The sequence below is a fragment of the Varanus komodoensis genome, unplaced genomic scaffold (assembly GCF_004798865.1).
Source record: "Varanus komodoensis strain SLA01 unplaced genomic scaffold, ASM479886v1 scaffold6_2, whole genome shotgun sequence".
In the NCBI taxonomy this organism is placed as follows: domain Eukaryota; kingdom Metazoa; phylum Chordata; class Lepidosauria; order Squamata; family Varanidae; genus Varanus; species Varanus komodoensis.
In genome coordinates, this window is record NW_025336346.1 from 5,600,283 (window position 1) to 5,624,992 (window position 24,710).

Genomic DNA, 24,710 nt, shown 5'->3' on the forward strand with positions numbered 1-24,710 from the left:
AAGGCTTTGGACCAGATTATGGCAAGGAACATCTGTCTCTGCATGCACCTTGAATTTGAGATCATTAACAAGGTGTCCTTCTTTGTGTGTCCCTGTTAAGAGAAGTACAGCAAGCCATGAGGGAGATAGGCAGCACACCTGCTCTGGAGTATGGAGTTCACAGTTTTCTGACAACTTTATTTTTCCAGACCCTTTGGCTTATTTTTATTGTCAAGTTAATCTCTTCTTTCCTCTGGATTGAGTGTTACTGATATTTTCATGTCGGTTGTATCTTCGTTTTACACTTTAGATTTACATTTTTGTATTTTCTAACTTTTTTGTTATTGTTAGCTGTTCTGAACTTTGCTTATAGACAGAGTAAAAATAGTTTAAAAAATGTAAGCAATATCAACTCTTTCTGGAAAAGGCTGATTCTGAATAGTTGGTTTAAAGCTATTTTGCCTTTTCTTACATTTCATTTAACCCTGCTTGTAATGTCAAAATCATCTGGCACCTAAATCCAAATTGCTCTCTCTTAACTTTGATATATTGTTTAAAAATGCAAGCAGGAATGCAGACTTTATTTTTTGTGAATTCTGAACCAAAGGAAGCCACTATAATAGGAAGCCATCCTCCCCCGTTTTTTCTTTTTAATCAATATGGCATGTTTAGCTTTTCTATCACACTATACTACATTCATCACTGATAGCACTTTTAAAATAATTACATTCAAGCTTCCTAATTCAAAATGTGTTTTATTGCTTGGAAGCAATGCAAATACTTAGTTCTAATAATACTTTGCTAGACGGCCACAAACTTAGCCATGTCTACTCGGAAGTAAGCGCCACTGAGTTCTGGGAGAGTTACCCCAAAGCAAACACGTTCAGGACGGCAATTTTATTCGTACACTTTTAATGAATTCTCGGTTAGAGTTTCCCCCAAGAAAGACCCAGGGTGAGTTCAGGGGAGGGGGCAACGTCGTTTCTTGGGCCACATATTTTTCGCGGAGTCCTACCCGCAAGCAAAGCAGGCAGAAGCAAGAAGCGCTGGCACTCACGGCAAGAAAACGACTGCCCGCAACTTTTCCGACGCCGCCTCGCCGCCTCTCTCGCTGCAGCTTCCCCCGTTACGCAGAACTCCCGCGTCAGCGCTGACGTTCTATACTCCGAGCCCGCAGCGAGTCGCGCTGATGTGACGTAGCCAATAGGCGGTGCTCTGAACGTGAAGCGAGGGTCCTGTTGTTGTAGGTGCCCGCGGAGGTGGCGGCGGGGGGCAGTCGGAGTTCCTGGCGGCTGGCTGAGGGGGGCCTGGGGCTGGTCATGGCGCTGAGGCCTGGCCCCGGGGGAAGATGAATAAAGGCTGGCTGGAGCTGGAGAGCGACCCCGGTGAGCGAGCGAGGCCCGGGGGAGACGAGGGCGGAGGCCTGAGGAAGGGGACAAGGCTGAGCCCCGGGCAGTGAGGAGGGGGCGGCAGCGGTGGAGACGGGGCGGGGGCTTCCGCCCTTCCGGCCAGGAATGGAACTAGGATGCTGAACTTGGTGTGGCGGTGGGGGGAGGCCGTTACAGGGTCGGTCTGGGTGAGGGGGCTGACTGAGGAGGAGAGCTTGGGACGGGATGGTCTCATACATTTGATAGTAAAAGGGGAGTGGCCAGTGACACAGGATAACTGCACCGCTAAGGCTTGATTTCCTACCTTGGTGCTCTGCAGATGTGCTAGCCTGCAACTCCCAGCATCCCCTCAAGTGAAATTCAGCACAACTGGAGAGTGCTAAGTTGACGAAGGTTGTTCTGGGGGAATTAATGGATAGAAAAATGGGAAAGAGCTGTGGCATAGATATCTGTCAGTGCCTGGGGTCTTGCAACTTAGTTATGAACTCGCGACTCATTTATTAACACCATTCTCTAAAAGACAAACTGGACAACTGGGCATGTAAGCTAGGCTTAAAACATTGTCAGAAGGTTTTGAATCTGAAAATGTTGCTTTATGTTCCCAGACTCATGCTCCTATGTTTTTACTAACCCAGTTGCTGCTGTTTATTCTCATTGTTAAAGGATGTGTTACCATGCATTTTTCCTGCTATAAATGGACTTGTTCATTTGACAGGGCTGATATGAAAGAAGAGTCCAGATATTTAATCTCATACAGTGAAACAAGGGCTTTAAAATACATCTAGCACCAGGTGGTTTAGAAAGGTGCCTTGTGCAAGGATGAATCATACTTTCTTTTGCAAACAGTCAACACTGTTGTGGCAATACATATCAATAGAAAACAATTGTGATAAATACACAATATTATTATTTACATGGATATCTTGTCTCTATATCCTCATCAGAAGGACCCCAGTGTTTGAGGTTGCAAAGATTTAGGCACTCATGGATGGTTAATTTTCTCCATCTTTGTGTTCAAGTTAGCTTAGAAAATAAGGTCAGCTGCTTTTTGTTTGTTTATTTTTAAACTTATGTACTTCAACTTATAGCCCAATTCAGGGCTCTCTGGGTGATGTACAGTATGTTAAAAATTAGTAGTACAAAAATCCATAACATACAACAATATTGCAATGGGAATATTAAAATACCTAGAAAATAGGACAGTCTTTGCCTGGTACTAGGACACTGATAATGAGGTTGCCAGGCAAACATCTTTGGGGAGCCCATTCTAAAGGTGAGGCACAACCACCAAGAAGACCCTTCTATTTGTCACCTATCTCATTTCCTTGGGGGATGGTTCTTTAAGAAGAGCCTCTGATTCAGATCTTAATGAATAGGTAGTTAAGTATGAGAAAAGTCAGTCCTTCACCTATCCCAGTCCCAGATATTTGCTGATTTTTAAAATCAGCTTCTCTTATTTTCTGAGCTAATGATGCTGGAAATTAGCTGCCAGCCTACCACTTGTTCCCCAGACTCTCCCCTCTCCTCTGTGCTGAACTTGGATCGGAATTACATAGATTTGAATCCGTATTTGGGGTGCAAAGCACACAGGGTGGTCTTGCACTAGTTGCACTCTCTCAGTCTAACCTATGTCATAGGGTTGTTATCTCTCCATGTACATCACCAAAATTTTTGGAGAAAAGGTGTAATGTCAACGTGAGGATAATATTCATGCTATTTCAGCATTCATAATCTTTGAAGAGCAGTATAAAACCATCCACAGAGATAAAACATCAGAAGTCTTTGAAAATTCAGAAGTCATTGCCTAGTGCATGAAATAATAGGAAAGTAACCACTAGACAAGCTTTGCTGAGACAACCATTCTATAGCTGTAGTGTTACCACCAAGAATGTGGCTTCCCGGGTAAAGCAGCAGTTGCATCTTAGACATGGTTGTGTATGAAGAATATTTTTGCTGAAGATCTTCATGTACATATGTACAGGTGATTCTGTCAGGTGCTTGCTCCCAAACTGCAGAGAACTTCAAAACCAGCACATTGAAGTGAACCCAGAAATGGAACTGAATGCCAGTGAAGCTGACAAAGCACAGGTGTAATATGATCATATTGCCCAGTCCTAGATTGTCTTAAAGGAACCTACTTTCACGCTACTCCATATTGCTCTCCTTACACCTCATCCCAAATTGAAATAAATTCACAGTGGCTGAGGTTTAGAGGGTATGTTTCTTTCTTAGGAAATGATAGCTTCTTCATACTTTAGCCAGTTGCTTAGGAACTCTTCCCACTCCTGCCCTATCTCACAGGCTGAGTTGGGGTCATTGCTTACAGGGTCAGCCACCGTTGCCGCCTTGTGCTAATTCTGAGTGCATGCCCACCTCTCATCCCCATGCACAGACTTGTTGAGATGAGGATTCACCAGGTCACCTCCAATCTAAGCAGACTGAGGACAGCGAAATAGCCATGTTATCCTTCATTGATGGTGTTTGGCTAGGTGCTACGGGAATAGTTCCTGCCACAGAGAAGATGTACTTCTGCTCCTCCACTGGAGTTGGAGAGTAAAAATAGCAACAGAAAGTACAATAAGAGGAAAGAACAACCACCAATGTCTAGATAGTAATGAAAGAGATATGTACAATAATGCTCTTTGAAATGTTTCACCCTGGGCAGCTGTTCTCGTTACCTGTATTGCCAGGCTGACTCTGATGGTGTAATTGGATTTGAAGTAATAGGCATCTATTTTTTTTTTTTTTTAAGAAGATGTTTAGTATTCCACTTTGGGTGCAGAATTTATAACTTTGATCTAGTATTTAACATTCACAATGTGTTAACTTGACCAAAATCAAAGTTTCTTTCTGCAGAATACATGTGGGCTCAGCAAGTAACAAATCTGTTTCATGTTCTTTTGCAGGGCTCTTCACACTCCTAGTAGAGGATTTTGGTGAGTATGACTATTCAATAATTTCTGTATTCCTCTTGGCCTCTCCTTCCCTCATGCTAATTCTAGCTGTGTCTTTTTGTAGGTGTTAAAGGAGTGCAAGTTGAAGAAATCTATGATCTGCAGAGTAAATGCCAAGGGTAAACTATTAACTATTATATTGATTGGAAGGAAGCAAAATATACCTTTGCGTTTTGATATATATCTCATGATATAGTTTTTGAAATTTGTGAGGAAGTTCTTTCATCACGTAGGAAATGCTGCAAATATTCTTAATGTGCTAGCTGATGATAATGTCACAGTAGACAACAGAAAAAAGGTTGTTGCCAAAGATAGTTTAACTATTTATTAGATACTTGTGAGAAACAATATAATAGCACATTCCCGGTGCATCAAGAGTGGTATGCATGTTGTAAGCCGCCCCGAGGTTTCGGCAAGGGGCGGCATAGAAATGTAATAATAATAATAATAATAATAATAATAATAATAATAATAATAATAATAATGTGTGAGTGTATAATATAAGGTGGGTTTCACATTAAGTTGAACAGCCCTCTGAACTGCAGCACTAGCCTAGAAATGATTCTACTGCAGATCCTTTGTACAGCAGCATAGAGTGGTACACTAATTGGAGTCTTAGTGTTAGCTTTAATGTTTTACACCATATTCTTGGCTTTTCCAGAAAGCTGTTATGTGAATACTAAAAATAGGTAGATACTGTCTTGCACATTCAGGTGTCAGCATTTGGGAGTGTCTAGAGTACTTTGGCAAGGGAGGCTGTAATAGTAATTGGCAGTGTGACTGTATTGACTTTATTTCTCCCTGCTAATACCAGCTTCTGTTTAAATCATGTAGGCAACTTGCAGCTCTTCAGATGTTTTGGCCTACAGTTCTCCTTATCTGTCACCATTGGCTGCACTAGCTAGGTCTGTTGGCAATTGTGGTCCCCCAGATGATGTTTTAAATGCATGAAATTCTTAGGCTGCTGTGTGTGAAAGACCATCTGTTGAGATAATGCAGCTGTGCTTTTGTCATGCTGTTTTCATTCTTTTTTTACCAGGCCAGTGTATGGATTTATTTTCCTTTTCAAATGGATTGAAGAGCGCCGATCTCGACGGAAGGTCTCTACTCTGGTAGATGAAACATCAGTAATCGATGATGACATTGTCAATAACATGTTCTTTGCTCATCAGGTAAGTTGAAATGGAGGCAGAAGGAAAGTTATCCCAATTTAGATCCAGGACTTAATGTGAGCCACTTTATCCGTAACAATGAAAGCGAATTCCTTGGACTGATTCTATAATAAGTAAGGTCCTGCTTTTGAGCATATGCAGAGTGCCTCTCTCTCATTACTGAGAGACCACAACTGGAATTCCATTTGAAATAAGGTGACTCAAGGCATTCCTAGGGTAAAGAAATGAGTCCAACAAACTTGAATTCCAGGAATCCTCATTTTAGAATTTAGGTACAGAGTGGCGCATCCTCATAACTGGAGTGGGGAAATAAAACTTTGAATGTTCTTCACTAATTGTTGTGGATAGGGCTGGGACTAAAGAGAATCATTCTGGCTGTAGTGTTCATCTGGTGTACATTTTTAAGTGACCTTTGTTATTCCTGTTTTTTTGATAATGGCATAATGACGTCATGCTGTGAACTGACCTGCGCAGGCTGACCTTTGCTGTGTTGACATATGGGAATGGGGAGCTTGCAAGAAGAGGATGAGCTCAAGTGTCTCTTTGATTCTTCCCGGAGTTAGATATTTATATATTTCAATACTATATTTATCTTTTGTTCTGTAAGTGTTCTAGAAAATATCTGTTGATGAACACTTGCATGCATTTACAAAACCCTCTATTTTTTCCTGTGCAGTGGGAATAGATATTTAGCTGTCCTGCTAGCTGCTACAAAAGATCAACAATCATGACTGATGGATGGCATTTACTTAGTCTGGCTGATTACCAGGTGGCCTTGCTTTTTTATTCCATGCAAATATTCTTTCTTCAATAGCTGATTCCCAATTCTTGTGCCACACATGCATTGCTGAGTGTCCTCTTGAACTGCAGCAGTGTGGATCTGGGGCCAACTCTGAGCCGAATGAAGGAATTCACCAAAGGATTTAATCCAGAGGTATGATGCAGTGGAGTGTAGACAGGAGGGGACAAACAGCTGATCTCTTAAGATGCCTTTGTAAAATCTTTATTGGTAGCATCCTACTTTCTTGCGTTCTTGATCTCTTCCCCAATTTCTTGTCCATCCTTATAGCTTAAGGAAACTTAGGCATGTTTGTCAATATAATTATGAAAGAAGAGGGATCTGATGCACAGGAGCAGGAAGTACTGAGGGGAGGCCTCATAAACTAAGGTTATTCTCTTGGAGAAACATGATAAAATGGAATAAAGTGGATGTTGCAGAGGACTGAGTCTATAAGCTCTACACACAGCCTGTTTATAGATTAACAGTGGATAATGGTTCTAGACATTTGGCAAACTTAGAAAGCCATTTAGAGGATATCCGTTTCTCATTTGGTCAAATGGGGGTTGAAGCCTCGAAACAAAACCTTATGCACATTGTTTTAAAATGAGCTTTGCTTAACTCAAGGAGAGCAGTTTCCAGTTATGTCTCTCTAAATTAAATTGGTGGGTTGGCTTTGTTCTGCACCTGAGCAGAGAGAATGATGGGCATCGGGGCAGAGAGCATTGGGGACTCAAGTGACAATAAAGCTTTATGCAATCCTGACAGAGTTTGTCTTCACTTTTTGCTCTGCTTTTCTCCAACAGAGCAAAGGCTATGCTATTGGAAATGCCCCAGAACTGGCCAAGGCACACAACAGTCATGCTAGGTAAGTGGAGTGACAGCAGAGCACCTTGCTGTGAAGTGGGCCACCTCTACCCTGACTGCTTGGGTGTGTGTCCTCTCGGCAGGCCAGAGCCCAGGCATTTGCCGGAAAAACAGAACGGGATCAGTGCCGTGCGGACCATGGAGGCTTTCCATTTTGTCAGCTATGTTCCCATCAAGGGGCGTCTCTTTGAACTGGATGGCTTGAAAGTTTATCCCATTGACCATGGTAAGGCATGTTGCCTTGTGCTTGTAGCTATTTGAGATTGCTTTGTAATGAGGTTACATAGGTTTGGCAGTGTTTTTACACGCTAACATATTTTCACCCTCAATTTTAACAAATCTCTTTAGGAATGTCTCTTCAGTAATAAATAAGTGTCTTGCTATACTATCTAGAACATGGGTCCTCAAACTATGGCCCGGGGGCCGGCCCCAGCCCGCGATGGCCATTTGGACCCACTGCGCATGTGGCCGTGCGCACACCCACCACCACCTACCTCACCCCATGTGCAGGGAGGCAGCGGTGTGCTCACTCTGAGAAAACGATCTCCAAGCGAGCTGCCTCGTGCGCCCAGCTCACTTTGCTTAAACTTTTGATTGAAATAAACACATACAGGTGGGGAAGGAAGGAAGGCTTGATTATTTAGAGAGACAACGGAGAAAGAGTAATACGTCGGCAAGTTAGAAAAGGCTTGGGAACACAGAGATGAGATGATGCCTTAGTCATGATCATCTGGAGGCAAGGATTATCTGGACAAATAACATACATAGAAGCATTAATATTTTGTTGCAGCTTTTTAATTTTGCTTTGCTTATATGAGAATGGAGAGAATATCTTATTCTTTTAGGGAATGGATGGGAAACAGAAAGCACTGGGTTAAAGTTGGGATGAGAAATGTCTGTTTTCAATTGGAATGTATTTTGTGCTTTTCCTTCTTTTGCTAACCCATTATATAGATAAGGCTGAGATAAACAATTTCAGGAATTGATTTTGGTGTCTTCTATGAGTTAACTTTGGATGTAAGACTCAGAATCTAACCATGATCTACATAGTAACCTGAGGTTATCTCATTCCCAAGCATGATTCTTTCTGTAATGTACAGGTAAAACTATTCGCTGCGGTGTTTGTGTGGGAGGAAAAATCCGCCTAATGAACATATCAGCTAGTTACGAACTTCCCTATATATTTCCACATTTGTCTTTCCTTGATTTTTCAGGGCCCTGGGCAGAAGATGAGGAATGGACAGACAAAGCCAGGAGAGTTATCATGGAGAGGATCGGACTTGCTACAGCAGGGTAAATGCCTTGAACAATGAATATTAGGTAGGGGATTGTGTCACAGTTTTGGAGGTGTACCCGAGAGGAGCCACTCCTTTTTTGTGCACTCCTATAGAGTCTGCGTTGGCCCAGGTGATATGTTCGGATCCAAAGACTTGCCACACCCCAACAGTTACAGGAAATAAAGCATTCTAACAGATTAAACACTCTGCTGCTACAAGCTGTGATGTTAAACTGGCATTAGGGTCATGTTATGCTGACCCAGGGAGAGATTCTGCGGCCGATATTTAGCATTAAAATGCCTAGTGCAAGATATTCTTTTTCCACAGGGAGCCATATCATGACATCCGCTTTAACTTGATGGCAGTGGTGCCTGACAGGAGGATGAAGTATGAATCCAAGCTGAATATATTGAAGATGAACCGACAAACTGTATTGGAAGCATTGCAGCAGGTAAAGTAGAGCAGGGGAAAGGACCTAATGATCAGACCTCTTGTCCTGATTGCATCTGGCAGTAGAAACAGGTGTTGTATTTCTCTGTTCAGATCTCCAGGTAAAGTTGGGCTCTCCGATTGTGGGCAGCTTTTTCACTTTTAGTATTTCAGGAGTAGTGAAAGGGGCCCAAAGGATTCTTCTACATAGAACTTGACATTGGGTGGGGCAACGGGGGAGTGGGGGGTAGGATCTTTGTGATCCTTCTGTGCTTTCTCTGTTATTGATATTCCGCCATAATTCTCCTTCTTGTCCTGCATAACTGGCTTATGAATTAGAAATATTTCTAAGGCAGAAACAATTGGACCTTGAGAGGTTCTTGAATCTAAAAGATGAAAGCCCTAAGAACAAATACTCAGTGTCAGAACTAGGGAAATTCATGTTAAGGAGTGGATGGGCTCCCTAATGCTTGACTGAAAAACCAGGATTCTTCTGAAATAATCGAATGGACTTAGTAGTAGCATGAAGACATGGCACTAATGTAGTACACTAGGAGTACCGTTTACCATTTTATAGGACCCTGGGGTACTGTTCCACTAGAGAGGAGCTGTGCTAATGAACACTGGCTTGTGGTCTGGGGAACTTCATGGCTTATTGGTGTTGTATCTTTATTTTGTGAATTGCTTAGCTTCTTCCTTTTCCCCGCTTCCACTTAAGTTGATCAGAGTGACTCAACCAGAGCTTGTCCACACCCAGAAATCTCAGGAATCCCAGCCTGCTGAGGAGCCCAAGTCAGCGAACAGCAAGACCTACACTCCACTGGAACTGGGGCGAGTGCAGTTGGGCCAAGAGAGCACTCAGACAGGTATGAACTCGCTCTGTTTGAACAAGTAGGTGGCATGTTTGCTTGGGTTCCAGAGGCATCATATGAACAAAGAACCATGCTCAGGAGGTGACTTGAAAAGCGCGTGGAGCAGCCCACAGCCCTCTGGCCTGCTGATGCTCTCAGGCCAGAGGTAGATGCCGTGCTATGCTGTGTAGTTTCTCGGGGCGAGATACTGTTATTGCCAATAGCAGAAGCATAGAGAATGCCTCTGTATGCCAGTTGCTGGGGAGCACGAGGGGAAGTGGGGTGGGTCTTCCCGTGAGGGCATTGGGTAGGCCACTGTGTGAACAGAATTGGGCTAGATTGGCCTTTGGCCTGATCCAGTGGGACCTTTTTGTGTCCTTCCTGCCCAGGGAGGGTATCTTAAATCCTACCCCCCAGAATTTGTTCTCCCCCACCCCCATTAAGCTTAGAGAAAGCTCCAGTTTGGGAGCAGAGTGACAGGGAGAGAGCTTCTATATGTACTTTAGTGAGAATGTCTCTGTCTCGGGGGCAGGGGGTGGCTAGGCCCTACTGCCATGGGCTGTAGTCACATGTGGTCCTTAAGAGCAAGAATATTGCCCATCCCTATTCTAAAGCTTTAGTTTATTCAGGATCAGCTTTGCCAGAAAAATGCAGACTTTGCCCTTCATCTTAATCCAGCGAGGGCAAATTGTAGACATATCTGCCTACCTTAAATGCTTCTACTTGAGTTTGTTGGATCTGGGGTAAGGAGTTCTGGAAAACAGTGCTTAGCAAATAGGATAGTGTGAATCTCATTCTTTTTGGAGAAATAAGCATGTACTTAGTCAAGTAATGTTGGAGGAGTTGCCTCTGATATTATTCATCATAATATATAGTAATATGTTTTTCGGCACCAGGCTAAGACCTTTTTATTTAAAACTTATTTTAATTGTTAATTTATTGGTTCTTTATAGGATTTTAAATCTTTTAAGCCGAGATGCACCGGGTTTTAATGTTTTTATTGTACAATTTGTTATGTTTTGTTCTTGTTGTGAGCCGCCCCGAGGCTTTGTTGCGATGGGGCAGCATAAAATGTTTTAAATAAATAAATAATAAATAATATAATAGTGATGATGATATATGTGTATAGCAGAGCGTCCTGAAGATTCTGGTGGCCAAGATCAGCCTGCCTCAACCCAGAGTCCTCCAAGCAAGTCAAAGCTGGGCAGTAAGCTGCCTGTGAGCAGTATAAATGGGGCACTATCAAATCCCAGCCCAATTGTGCAGAGGCTGCCAGCTTTCCTGGATAATCACAACTATGCCAAGTCACCCATGCAAGTACGTGAGATTTTTGAGCATTACTGTTGTTGCTTTCCATCTGAGTGAGTGCAGGCTTCACGATTTGTGCTTTCTTTTCGTAATCACAGCTCCTGCACTTCCAAAGTTGCATTTCAGTGGGTTGTGCATGCTTGCACATTTACATGTAGGGTACTGCCTCATCATGTGTAAAATTCTGCAGCAAAAGTCCTACAAGTTGGAATTTGTGTAGCTAATATACATAGTTAGTCTTGAAGAAAAAACCTGGGGTCTTGTAGAAAGCATTGCTTTGACAAGGCTTTAGTGGAAGACTTGAGGGACCCCTCTGGTGTAGGGAAGTCATGCTGCCTTTAGGGACTTTCATGCTTTTTGTAGTTTTTGATTTGCTGGTTGGCAGTGGCTGCACGTCCTTCAGGTTTTGTGCAAATGTTTAAGAAGGGTTTCTAGTTCACAAGTCAGAATTCCTTGGTGTACATTTTAGAGCTTTCCTGCATTAGTGTTTCAGTGTGCTCCATAGAGTTCCACGGAACCTCTCAGTCAGATCAGAGTGTGGTTACAGAGTGGAGCAGCCCCAGAGTGGAACCCCAACATGGTTCCTTCCAGATGTTCTACACTACAGGTCCCGCCATCACCTGTGGCCACTGGTCATGTTGCTTGGGGCTGATAAAATTGTAATCCAAAAATCTGTATTGGGGAATGCTGAAGCGGAGTGCAGCTGTCTCACCCCCATACTCGCCTGACAGATTTTCATGGCTGCAGATTCATCTGATAATCTGACAAGGAATTCATGGGTGAAAATTCACAGTGAAGAAAATACTTGGAAGTGTACTGCCATTGCAGAAGCCATCAGAACGAGACAAGCCTTTTGCTAAACAGCTTTGGTAAAACGACCAATAGCATCTTTTGAAAAAAACAAAAAACTCTGAATAGTTTATGATAGATTATGTGATGGGCCTTGAATTATCCAAAGCATGTCTGGTCTGTACAATTGCAGAATTTTTTCACATGGGATAAAGGAAACCTACTCTTTCCTGCCTTTTATTTTTTTTTTTTGGCTTTCATTTGTGTCGGTTGGTGGGCCTAGAAGTCACTTGAGCAGGAGGATTGGGACCTGGTTCCTGAGAAAGCTGCTTCCATAGGGCGCAGGTGAGAATGCAGCCATAGACACTTCTTTGTGCAACTCTGCTTCTTAAAAGATGGGTGTTTGTTCAGCAGAAGATTCTCCCAGATGCAATTCCTGGGATGTTTTCCAAAGACAGATGCTTGCTATGTGTTGCAGGAGGAAGAGGACCTTGCAGCAGGAGTGGGCCGGAGCAGGGTCCCTGTACGGCAGCCCCAGCAGTACTCTGATGATGAGGATGATTACGATGAGGAAGAGGAAGAGGAAGTGTGCAATGCCAATGCTGCCATGAGGTAAAGGCAAGGCCCTGGTCTCTGGTGGGCGCTTCTCTCCTTGCTTCTCTGTAGGCAGGAAATAGTTCAAGAAGGTGGGAGAGTTGCTTTCTAAAACGCTGCATTAATGATGCTTGAGGGGGTGGGGGAATGGGGGCTTTTCTGTGATATTTGGCTTTGACCTACAATTCCCTGGTAGGAGGAGAACCGGAGAGGTCCTAATGGGAGTCAACATAAGGAGCAAGGATTAAGTGACACAGATCATTTTATGTACTCTGTCCCTGAGCTGTCTGGGTGGAGAGCTATATGGTAGAATGTGTAACTGTTTTTTTCTTTATTTGCCTATTGCCAGATCGGCAAATTTTATTTATTTATTATTTATTTATTAAAACATTTTTATGCCGCCCCATTCGCCGAAGCCTCGGGGCGGCTTACAACACTAGATAAAACAATAAGTTAAAATATCCATATAAAATAATCATAATTTAAAACACACATTATAAAATAAGCCGCCCTGGCCAGATAAAATTCAGTTGTGTTAGCATTTAAAATGTTGCTTAAATAAAAAGGTCTTTGCCTGGCGCCGAAAAACAAATTTTAGTCTGGGGAATGGCTGCATCATCCTTTTCCTAGCATATGGTACTGTCAAGTTTGGGGGCATGTCCTACAGGGTGAAATCAGCTGTCAGTTTTAAATGAATGGACTTGCCTGAAACTTGTGGGCTATTTTCAGAGGGTACTTTTCATCATTTCATCATCCTTTCATTTCAGAGGGAGTAGAATAGGAAGGGGCCAGGCAGTGTAAAATAGAATGATTCAACAAAATACAAATACCTCACATGGCACATATGCAATGATACTGATATATTATTCTTTTTGATATGTGATATATCTATAAGTCTAGCTCCAGTGCAATAAATCATTTTTCATGTTTCTGGAAATGCAGCCAGTATGATATCAATTAAATCAACAACACTACTTTAAGCATAAGATAAAGCAGAATATAATAAAACACAATTATATATCAAGAAACTATTGATTATTCCCTACCCAAAGGCCTTGCACTGAAAAGAAGGCCATGTTTTGAGGAAGATCATTTAGAAGAGTGGTCAAGGGAAAGAATGTCTTGTTTTATTCAGATATTCCCAGATAGAAGGAATTTCAAGCAGATTGATCAGGAATGGGTTTTAAAAAAACACATGGGCTTTGATCAGAAAGCCTATTAAACATGGTTCTAGCACCTTAATTTGGGTTCAGAACTAATGAGTGCATAGCTGATTGATATAAAAATGTTTTTCTTGTATACCTACAAACAGGTGGACTGCCAAAATCATTCTGAGGCATCTTCAAGAGCAGTCCTTAGAAATGTGTATAATTTGATTTCAGAATTAAGACTACCTTGGTACTAGTTTAAAGAAAAACAGGTGACAGGAGATGAGTAGTGGTTTCATTTTTTAAATGAATACCATGCCACATGGCTGAGAAGACCTCTTGGGATGCTTTAGGAGCTGTGAAGAGCTACATGTGATACTGAAGTCCTTCCTTTCCTGACTGCCCAAAGTGTGCCTTCCTTGCATCCCTGAAAGCAGCTCTTCCTCGTGTGTTGCAGTTCTTCATTGTACTTGATTTGGAGTACATCAGTTGAAGACTGATGTGCTAAATCTTCCCAGTGACTTGTTAGACCAGGTTTGCGCAGCTCCTCTTATCCTACCGTCTTCTCAGCCTGATCTTTTTCTCTTGTTCTATGGCTTTGGACAGTTACAAGAGGAAGGCCCAGGTGAAGCAGGATCACCTAGTGGGGAGTGTAGATGGCCAGCTGTCCATACTACAGCCGAACACCATCAATGTTCTTGCTGAGAAGCTCAAGGAAACACAGAAGGACCTCTCCATTCCTCTGTCTATCAAGACCAGCAGTGGAGGCACTGCAGTCGCTGCTGTTTCCCAGTCCCAGCCCTCCCCTACGCCCAGCAACGAGAGCACGGACACTGCTTCAGAGATTGGAAGTGCCTTCAATTCCCCACTCCGCTCCCCCATCCGCTCAGCCAATCCCACTCGTCCCTCCAGCCCCGTCACCTCCCACATCTCCAAGGTGTTGTTTGGGGAAGAGGACAGCCTGCTGCGGGTGGACTGTATACGCTACAATCGGGCTGTGAGGGATTTGGGGCCCCTCATCAGCACAGGCTTGCTGCACCTCACAGAGGATGGTGTTTTCAGCCCACTTACTATCACAGGTAAGGGTTGGGGGGAGGCCTGTGACTGTGCTTCCCAGAACCTTCCCACTTTGAGGAGTTTGGTCTGGCTTGTTAGAGGGTGCTGTGCCATCAGACTGGCTGATGGCAGGTGCTTAGCTTGGATTCAGAATTCTTTCTAGCAACTCTGTGTGTTCGCACTGCATATTATGAGTTTAGCATGCCCACTGGAAGTTTCTCATGCCACTCGGTCTCAGAGAAGAGGTCTGGCAATCAGACAGCCACCTCACCTCACTCTGTCCCTACTTGTTGCTGAGAAAGGGCTTCTTTTTCTTTTTCCCTTTCCCAAGGTTCTTCTCTCCACCAAGAGGTTAGCTTAGACATAAAATTTTTAGAAATTCTGAAATCATGGGGAAAAACCCTTTTTGCAGGAAGGATTGTTTTTGCAGGGAAAAATAGAAACTCTGTAGGGAAAAATTGAAAAGCAGTACTTATTTTTTTCAGTGCTCTTTAAAGAACTTAAGTCACTGGGTTACTTTAGTGCAACCTTCCCTTATCTGATGCCCTCCAGAGATTTTTGACTTGAGCTTCCATCAACCTCAGGCAGCATGGCCTGTGAGCAAAAATGCTGGGCACTGTAGTCCAAAGCAACTTGTGGGCTCCAAATTGGAGAAGACTGCTTTAAGAACATAAATTAGCTTTTGTTTGTGCATAACACTATTTTCAAATTATTGCTCATAACATTTTCAAATTATTTTAAGCTTGGTTACTAAATTTATAATTTTTGGAATAAGCTATTTTTTAAAAAAATTAGTGCATTATTTTGCTTATTAAAATATTTAAATATCAAATGGGGTAAATGTAAATATTTGATATTTATATTTAAATGTCAAACATGGTATCAAACATGGTAAATTTATGAGCGGCCAAATTGTAACACATATTGGCTTTCTATTTTATATCTGACCAGAGGGAACTTCAGCAAGTAGTCCCTGAATCATTTGAAATCATCCCAAAAGCCAGAAGCGGCAGAAATAAATGGAGGCGGGGTAGACTGCTGTGCACCACTGTGAAGAAGTCTGGGGAGTGATCCCATGGCTCCAGGCAGCATCTAGGGGCCATAGGATACTTTGGATACTCAGATTTGACCTTGGAAACAGCTCTGCCCTGGATCTTGGGATCTGTATGCTGATCCCTTTCTACTGCAGCCACCATGGAAAGAACTGGGCTGCCTGCTCCACTGAGGTTTAAAAAAAACCCAACCACCTTGGAGCCGGGAGAGAAGGGAACGGGGATAGGGCCTCCGGACACGGTTGGGTTCTCCTTCTGTTGTCTCCGAAGTGCCACAGCTCGGCAGCAGGAATCAATGGGATTGCACCCTCAGAGAACTTCTTAAACCTGTTCCCAGTTGTTCTGGTGGCAGCAGTTGGCAGAGTGCCTTTATAGCTGAGGCACTGTTCCTTAGTGTGAGGTCTAATTGAGAACGTTATTAAAACTTTGGTAGTGACTTCCATAGACTGAAAACTACATAATTATTTTTTAAAGGAGAAGCATAGACAGAATAATGCCGTTACATTATGTTAGCTGCCCATGACAGGATAACAGATTGTAAACTGCCCCGAGGCTCATGCGATGGGGCAGCATATAAGTTGTTTAAATAAATAAATAAATAAAATAACCTGTGTTTTTTTCCACATGTGGGTTTAAGCTTAGAACTGCAGTAATTGATTGCAAGCCCGAAAACAGGATTATGTGGAAAGAAGACTAAACTGTCAAGAATGCAAGTTTTCTTCCATCTTATGATAATGATATGTTAAAAATCATGTTAAAAAACTGAACCATGTCTTGGATCCTCCCTAAATCTCTGTCAGTGAAATTTACAATAGATCAATAATTTTAATAATGGAAGAAATAACTAAACTGGAAATGTTTCAGAGAGGATTAAACATTTTCCACATGGGTTCGTTATTTCTAGGCACTTTAGATCCTTAGTCGTCTTACTACATGGATTTCAGAGATGGTTTCAGAGTAGATTGTTGGGTAGTACTATATAAATGCCTTGCTTTATATTCTAAAGTAAAATGTTTCATAATGTAAAGGTCTTTTTGTTTAGCTTTTCAGAAAAGAGCAAAGCAGCCTTTGGGGAAAATTTGTGTTTAAAAAAAATTTTTTTTGAGGGGTGGAGGTTTTGTAGCACTTTTAGGAATAGAGCAAAACAGAATTTTGGACTCCTCAAACTGTGTAAACAATATTGTAGCATGTGCTTATGGGTAATATATGCAGAAGTTTCCAGTGCTGTGCTGATTTGTTCATGTCAGTATAGCCTTGGAGTGCTCTGAGTGGAAATTCTTCTCTGCTCTTCAGAGCTGCTTGAGGTTTTAGCAACTCAGCAAGAGGCTAGGGATTACTCTTTCAATTCAAGAGTGAGCCTTAGATTGGGTGTGTGATCCTTCTGGGAGAAGAAACATGATCATATGCTCATGTTTTCAAACTTTTGCTCATGTACATACTGCCTGTGTTTAATTTTTTTTTCTACTTGTCACCTCCATTTGCACCAGATGCAGGGAAAAGCACCGGTCCTTCAAGCAAATCAAGTGAAGAGGTTCAGTCCACTGTAAAACTAGAAGAGAGGGATTCAAATGAGCCGCATGACAGCAAGGAGAAGGCTGGAATTGGCAGGTCTAATGATCCCTCCGGTGGGGAAAAATACTCTCCTAAAGTAAGTGCCCTGCTGCACAGCAGTCACGCCATGGCAGGGCATGGTAGCAGCTGAACTCGGGTGCCAGCCTTTTCTTTGGATTCTGCTGTGACCATCCGACAAGCAGACCGAGCCTTGCTCATGAGTAGATGGTGCCGGAATGATTGATGTCAGCCTTGCCTTTTGACGGTTGATTCTTGAGTTTTTGTGAGCCACAGGGCAGATGAAAAAGGGAAGGGATCCGCTTTTCATTAAAGGTATCTTTTACCTGTGGCTAGAAACCTGGGGGTTGGCAGCTTTACTTCAAAACATGTATTTATGATGCTTGGATAGTAATGCTCTATTTCTTGATGCAGCCAGAGATAAGGGGTCCTGTGAAATGTATACCTGCACTCGACTCGAGGCTTCCCCACCAATTCTTGTGTCCTGCTAGCAGCAACCAATGAAAATTGGAGGCAGCAGTGCACAGACTGTGGGACCTAGACATGTACTTAGCAGACATCTGAATATATCCCAGTAATAAATAGTGAGACGGCTTTGGTAGAATTGGGGGTGGAATTTTACAGGTGTGTGTGTGTGTGTGTGTGTGTGTGTAAGCTAAAGAGTTGTAACTCAGCTGCAAGGTGCCAGAAATTACAGTGAAAATTTCAAGAATGCAAGCTGAGAAAAAGCTGTTGGGCTAACGTGGAGATTGGCTGCTTGATGCAGGTTTCTGTCCTTCACTTGGCCCTTTTGTTCATATATAGCTTTTGACCAGATGTTTACGGAGCATTGTGAGGCACGTCTTCCAGTCTTGTCACTTGGAACAAATGGCCAAGTACTTCCCAGACTTGCCAAAGCACCAAATGATAAACGAGCACAAAATATTCCAATTGGAGTGTTGATAACTTTATTTCATTTTGAAAGCTTGGTGTTTATGTTTGGGGAAGAGATTTACTCAGCAGTATCATTGTACAATACCCATCAGAGAATAATTTCTTGAAATAGGCATCTCTTTGGAGGAGATATTGTACAGTCTGCATCACTGCCTGATACAGATTGAGAGAAAGTATCATAAATCTTTGCTCTTCAAAGCTGCTTTTTTAAAAAGCCAAAATTGATCTTGGTTTGTAGCAAGAGTTCTTAGATATTAAGGGTTTATTACAATTATGCTTAGGATACTCTGAAGATCTGTGGACTTGTTTAAATGAATGTTTTTGGTTTAATTACCTACCCTGATATTGGTGATAATTAATCTAATGAGCTCTTTGTTTCGCTCCCGTTTGGTAGAACAGCTTCTCCTGATATGGGACTGTATTTGGGCTATTTAGTCTTTTTGACTAGATTAATTACAAGATGGTACTCAGTCCACTGCTGAAGCGATGATATGTTTCTGGTGTTTCAGGGTGATTGGTGGATTCTTCCCAGTAGTAGCGCTAGCACTTGTCCTGCTTTTGCTGCTAGTGAGGTGTGCTCCGGGAGATTGGCAGGACTCTCATTGTCCCTGTTTGGCTCCTGTAGGAACTGCTGGCGCTGTTGAAGTGTGTGGAGGCTGAAATTGCTAATTATGAAGCCTGTTTAAAGGAGGAAGTAGAGAAAAGGAAGAAGTTCAAGGTATGCTAGTGAGTGTTTCAGTGCTTGGTGTGGGGAGAATAATCCTGGAGTGCCTTTTCAGTACTTCATCATGACTATACTTTTTGGCAAGAAAGGAGGAGAATTCAGACTAGCAGTTAAAAGGATCCAGATGTACCAAGAGCCCATGCATGCTAAGTCACTGCCTGTTTTTGAGCCTGGTTAAATTTGGGTTGAAAGCATTTGGGCAGCATCTGAAGCTGGAAAACTGGTTTATATCCAGCTTCTGTTCCTCCAGCTCCTGAGTGAAATTCAACTCAGAATTCTCCCACATATTCTTGTTGGTCCCCTAGCCTTCCAGAGCAGATTGCACAGCAAGGGAGGGAATCAACAAATGTGGCCTGCTCTTTTCCCCCTCTGGATCAGATCCCTGCCATGGATGTGAGAGCTCTTCCTTCCATGGGAGGTTCATGCTGGATTCAACATATTGTCTCTTACTACCACGGCATCTGCCAAAAACAGGAGAAATTTGAAGTTTGTTGTCTTGCCTGTTTAGCGGGGCACTAGTGTGCCCCAGCTATGATTGCCTGAGCTCTTCCTGCCTTTGTTTTAATACAGTGCAGACTGAGTTGGCTCTTTTGGTAATCCTGATGTGACTTTGGACACAACTGTTGAATGGCTATTGCTTTCCCATATTTCTGACTTTTCTGCTTAGATTGATGACCAGAGAAGAACTCATAATTATGATGAATTCATTTGCACCTTTATCTCCATGCTGGCACAAGAAGGTGAGCTGCCTCTTGAGTGGTCATGGCACCAGAAGAAAGATTTGAGTGGGAAAAAGTGGGGTGCAGTTGATTCTCAGGTGGGGAATGAAAGTTCCTTTTTACAGATGTGTCTTCTGAAAAGGCAGCATTTCTTACACACTGGGCAGGTTTGCACAACACTTGAAGTCACCCTGGGCTGAAAGTTGCTGGGGTTGGGGGTGGCCCAGCTGTGCCTTACTAAGGATTTAGGCATAGCAGGGATCCTTGATCACCACCTCAACCCCCTCCTTCAGTCCTCCAGCTTTTATTGCTGGGGACACCCAGCACACTGGGGGAAACAGCCTTTCCTTCCCTGCTGTTCAGCTGTGGCACACTTCAACTGAGCACATGGGTGGCTTATCCACAATTCCAAGGGAAACTGGAGGTCACACAACACATTTGACCCACTCACCCTAGCATGGCATGGCAACCCAGTCACTAACCCCTCAGTCCTAAGGTATTTACCCAGGATATGTTACATCGAGTTCAGTAATATTTATATCCATGTATGTGTGTTCAGTATTGTAGCCCAAATTAAATGTTAATTTAAAATTCTGTTTTGCCTTCTGTAATCTGATTGTGCACTTGTGCTGAATATGGTGTTCAACGTAAACTACTAAGCCCACAATGATGGTACAGAATTTCTAAGACTTAGTCATTGATTCGTTACAGGGAAAATTAAGGAAGCCTCTCATGGCTCTTTCAAGAGCAGTATTTGTTGTGATGGAAGAGAAATTTAGCCTGGAAAGTGCTGGTTAACATATTGCAGAAAATCTGCTAGGCTTGTAGGTAGCACAGTGTTTGCTTAGTAGACTAACATATTCTGTGAAACCATGTTTTGAAATTATTGGAAAAGGGAGGAAAAACATAATTATTTTGATTTGTTTCTCTTCACCTAACCTTCCAAACTTCCTTCCTGCAGGCATGTTGGCAAGCCTTGTCGAGCAGAACATCTCTGTACGTAGACGGCAAGGGGTCAGCATAGGACGGCTCCACAAACAACGGAAGCCTGACCGGCGGAAACGTTCCCGACCTTACAAAGCCAAACGTCAATAACATCAACCTTTGGACAGCCCTTGGCGTGCTCCGCTTGCCACTTTGGTGACCTGGCGCACTTTTCAGGCACTTCCCTGGCAGTTGGGCAGTGCTCTGGAGAGGCGCTTTGCACTGAACTTCTCTGTTCAAATCATCAGTGTTAGTGTCATGTTACACACAAACCCGCTTGTGTTCATCTGGGCTTTAGTGTTGCCCCACTGGTGGTTGCAACATGGGCATTCCTGCAGCGTAAGGACCAGGATCACTCGAGAGACCTCTTGGCACGGCACTGCTCCGTGTCCTGAATCCCTCTGCAGTATATTTTGCAGTTGCCGATGGCATTCTCAGTGGCTTTGTATAGACCTTAGAAAGGGACAGGCCAAATCTCTGCTCTCTTGAGGAGCACTGCAGCCAGAATTGTTTCAGTGTTGGGTTCAGTTTTCCCAGAGAGTAGGAATTAGCTGTGTACTGTTCCTTTCAGTGCTTTGGCTCTGTACACTTCATGGAGGCACATATCTATTTTCTGTATTAAAATGTGTATATATTTTCTCTCCTGAGCTATATTATTATTGTTGTAATAGGCTGCAGCTGGTCACAGACCTGAATCCATTGAGCAGGCCACATGCAAGTTGGGTTTCTTTGCAGCAGGTCTTCAAAGTCAGTATCAGCCCTGTTCACTTTTCTCCTGGTGGTTTCTCCATTGTTGCTGGAGCAGGGAGGGGAGTTTCCATGCTGGGCTGTGTATGTGCCAGGTAAGGCCTTGTGCTGTGAGGACACAGTGTTACATGCAGGGTATAGTGGTGTAGGACTGGGGTGGGCAACCTATTTCTTTTACTTGAATGCCAAGCTCCAGTAACCAGAGTGAAGTGCAGAAGTCAGAATTAGAATTCAAGGACATGGTGCTGCTGAGCACATTCTCAGCCTCAGATTTTGATTTCAAAGTCAGAACAGAACTGGCCATTCAGAAATTTTATTCCCATTTACCTCAGGCTTTCTTGATTTCAGCAGCTGACTTTAGATGGGGAAAAGGGCATTTGGTTATTATTAAATGATTGTAAATCAGAACGAAACACTTTCCCCTCTGCTGCAACTCACTCTGACCAGTGGATATCAATCTGCCTTCTCCCCACTCCTGATGTAGGCCTTGCAACATGATTATGCTTCTTGATATGCTGTCTATGTGGATGCTATGAACACAACATGATCTGAATAATGGCAGCTTTTCAGATGATTTCCCTCTTCTGAGCTAGAGGTTGGTAAGCTCTAGTTTCAGCTTCTCTTGGAAAGCTGCTTGTCTTTGCTAAGTTGCTGAAGAAAACCACCTTTTAAAGAAGTTAAATAATGCTAGACTGAAGTTGCTGTTAATTGCATGATATGCCCCATGGCAGTCGTGGGCAACCTGTAGCATGCCAGCTATTGTTAGATTGCAATTCCTATCATTCCTAGGCACCATAACCAGTGATGAGGGATGATGGGAGTTGCAGTTGCTGGCCTGCCCAGGAGTAGAGCTAAAGGGACAAGTGCATGCACTTACAATGCCTTGCAGAAATATTCCACACACACACACCCTTTGACTTTCCCACATCTCATGTTACAACCTGGACTTGAAACAGATTGAATTGGCATCGGCAGCACTTAATATACAGCTCTGGGGGGGGGTGTGCCATTTTGTACTTTGAGACAAAACTGGCAATTGTTGGTTGTATAAGGATTCACCCCAACCCCCCAAGTCAGTACCCAGGGGAACCACTTTTGGCAGCAAGTACAATTGTGAAGCTTTTTTGGGTAAGCCTCTGTAAGCTTTGCTCATCTAAACCAAACAGTGTTTAGGCATATTTCCAGCTCTTAAGTTGGACTGAGACTTAATAAACAGCAACTGTCAAATTTTGTCAGATTCTCAATCAGATTGAGGTCTGGGCTTTGACCGGGCCATCTAGGTTCTTGTTTCTAAACCATTCCAGTATAACTGGCTGTGTGTTTGTAGTCATTGCCCTGCTGGAAGGGAAACCTCTGTCCCAGTCCAGATCCCTTGTGACTTGAACCAGGTTTTCCTCTAGTGTTGCCCCATATGTGGGTCCATCCATCTGGGACTAGTTTCCCAGCCACTGCTGAGGAAAGGCATCTGCACAGCCTGATAGTGCCACCACTGTGCCTCCCCATGGGGCAATGTGCACTGTTGGCTTTGTATCACAGTCTGGCAGCAAGGCCAAAAATGTGCCTCCCACATGCCTCTCTGAAAATTACAGATGGGCTTTGATCATTGGTGTGCTTCAGCAATGGCCACTTTTTCATGAAGCCCAGCTATGTGAAGTGGATGAGTGAGAACTATCCCCTGGACAGTGTCACAGTGTGGAAAAGCCAAAGGGAGGCCACTACTCTGCAAGGCACTGTAAGCCAAATGCCTGGCTGCCTTCCTGATTTGTATATGTCCAGATTGAGGCTACTGTAAGGATACTGTAAGTGCATTCATCTGAATGTGCTTACAGAACTCCTGTAATTCAGTTGTGCCTTTCTAAGCCATTCTCTTCCTGCTTTAATTCCACTCACATGCAGACAAGAGCTTGCATAAGTGTTACATTTCAAAAGTGTGGGAGGACACCATGGAAAAGCAGCTTTTAAAAAAAAATCTAGCAAATGTTTGAAGCACTGTCAGACAGCAGAATGCTGATACTAAGGGTAACTGATTGGTAACAGAGCATTGGTCTTACCTTTAAGTTGGTCCTTGTAGCTGAAGCTTTGCTGTGAGGCAGAGCAGGAACTAGTACGCTGCCACCTCTGCTGAGCAATAGCCAGAAGAGGGCAGAAGCATGAGCTTACCCTCAGCTGCCATCTGAGTCATAATAATACCATGTGTGGTTGCTGCTGCCTCCTCGTGTTGTCTTTTCAGTAGCAATGCTCCTGTGTCGTGCTTGTCTAGCCAAAGCCTGCCTCTGACAGCTGCCAGTAAGGCTATATGGTCCTTCACAGCAGTATGTGTCAGTGGGTTAGGACTGGGGAGAAACGGGAGAACACAACTGCAAATTTGGTCTAGGTGAGTGGCCATGGGGCTTCAGTGTTTGGGGAAGAATTTCTCGAAACTTTTTCCTAAACTGTTACTCCATAAGCATGCAAAGCTGACTCTGCTCTTCTGCACTGCAATGCATACTAAGCAGAGGGATTCAAAGGAAGGTCTCAAGCTGCCTTCAAAAGAAGGCCTCAAACTTCTCAAGGTCCTCGAGAAGTTGGTAGAGTAGCTGAAAGCAGAATCTCATTTGCTTTCTCTGCAGACATGTACAGATACTGATTTGTAGAACTATCGTTTTTTGTATGTTGACAGAATCACCTGTCTCTTGTTTTGTTAGTTTCAACTACTGTAAATACCAGTTTTGGTTCAAAAAATAAAATGTATACCCCATGCCTTTGAAGATGGCATTAATCAGATCTGCAACATTAAAACTTGTGCACAAGCCTTCTGGCCTGCATTCCTGGATATGAGATCACTTTCTAGCTAGTACCTAGCTTTAGCTTGAAAACTTAGCAGTATGAAACTAGGGAAGGCTTGAAGTATGAGCCTGTATGGTACTGGAAATGGTGCAGTAAACTGCGCTTAGCATGATCACAGGGTTCAAAAGTGCATTCAGTGTACTGATAAAAATAGCTATGCTGCAAGATTGTGTAAATCTCAGATTCTTTCATACTGTTGTTACTGTAATATTTGGGGTTGCCGTTAAAGACTGTAGACAATATCCTGAGATTATTGTCAGAAGTGCCATGATCCCTGAATTTCTGGGCACTACTAAGAGTGGTTTCACGCTAGTACAATCTTCTTTTGTTTCTATATATCTTAGCTATTGCTCCCTTTATTGGGTTGCGTCCTAATTAAGTCATACTTAGAGAAGACTGTTGAAAATAGTGGAACTTATTTCCCTTTGATTTCAGTGGGTCTACTCCAGGTATGACTATATTGACACACAACCCTCAGTATCTCATTCCACACTGTAAGATCAATCAAGAATACCCACTAATACCACCATGCAGTCATCATTGAAACAAACAACTTACTATTTTAC

The 24,710-nt window shown here is 43.0% G+C and overlaps 1 protein-coding gene across 4 annotated transcripts; it reads left to right on the forward strand.

Moving 5' to 3' along the window:
• The first annotated feature begins 1,211 nt into the window (after positions 1-1,211).
• BAP1 (BRCA1 associated protein 1) lies at positions 1,212-24,109 on the forward strand. Of its 4 annotated transcripts, XM_044451252.1 has the most exons (18): positions 1,305-1,364; positions 4,274-4,303; positions 4,386-4,440; positions 5,156-5,226; positions 5,361-5,493; positions 6,308-6,427; positions 7,078-7,139; positions 7,222-7,364; positions 8,353-8,431; positions 8,743-8,866; positions 9,563-9,710; positions 10,825-11,012; positions 12,271-12,404; positions 14,141-14,613; positions 17,130-17,290; positions 18,770-18,862; positions 19,536-19,608; positions 20,549-24,109. In XM_044451252.1, the coding sequence occupies exons 3-18, from the start codon at positions 4,432-4,434 to the stop codon at positions 20,680-20,682; spliced, it is 2,145 nt and encodes a 714-aa protein (XP_044307187.1). In that variant the 5' UTR covers positions 1,305-1,364; positions 4,274-4,303; positions 4,386-4,431; the 3' UTR covers positions 20,683-24,109. The 4 variants fall into 4 exon arrangements, with proteins under 4 accessions (XP_044307183.1, XP_044307184.1, XP_044307185.1 ...); XM_044451248.1 differs by lacking the exon at positions 5,156-5,226 and having other exon boundaries at positions 1,212-1,364; XM_044451249.1 differs by lacking the exon at positions 5,156-5,226 and having other exon boundaries at positions 1,212-1,364; positions 10,828-11,012.
• Positions 24,110-24,710: the final 601 nt, after the last annotated feature.

Excerpts from the sequence above, each read along its gene's own strand:
- BAP1 (XM_044451248.1), top strand. The coding sequence starts at position 1,328 with ATGAATAAAGGCTGGCTGGAGCTGGAGAGCGACCCCG. Across the intron at positions 4,441-5,360 it reads CTGCAGAGTAAATGCCAAGG|GCCAGTGTATGGATTTATTT; the intron begins GTAAACTATTAA and ends TTTTTTTACCAG. Across the intron at positions 9,711-10,824 it reads CCAAGAGAGCACTCAGACAG|CAGAGCGTCCTGAAGATTCT; the intron begins GTATGAACTCGC and ends ATATGTGTATAG.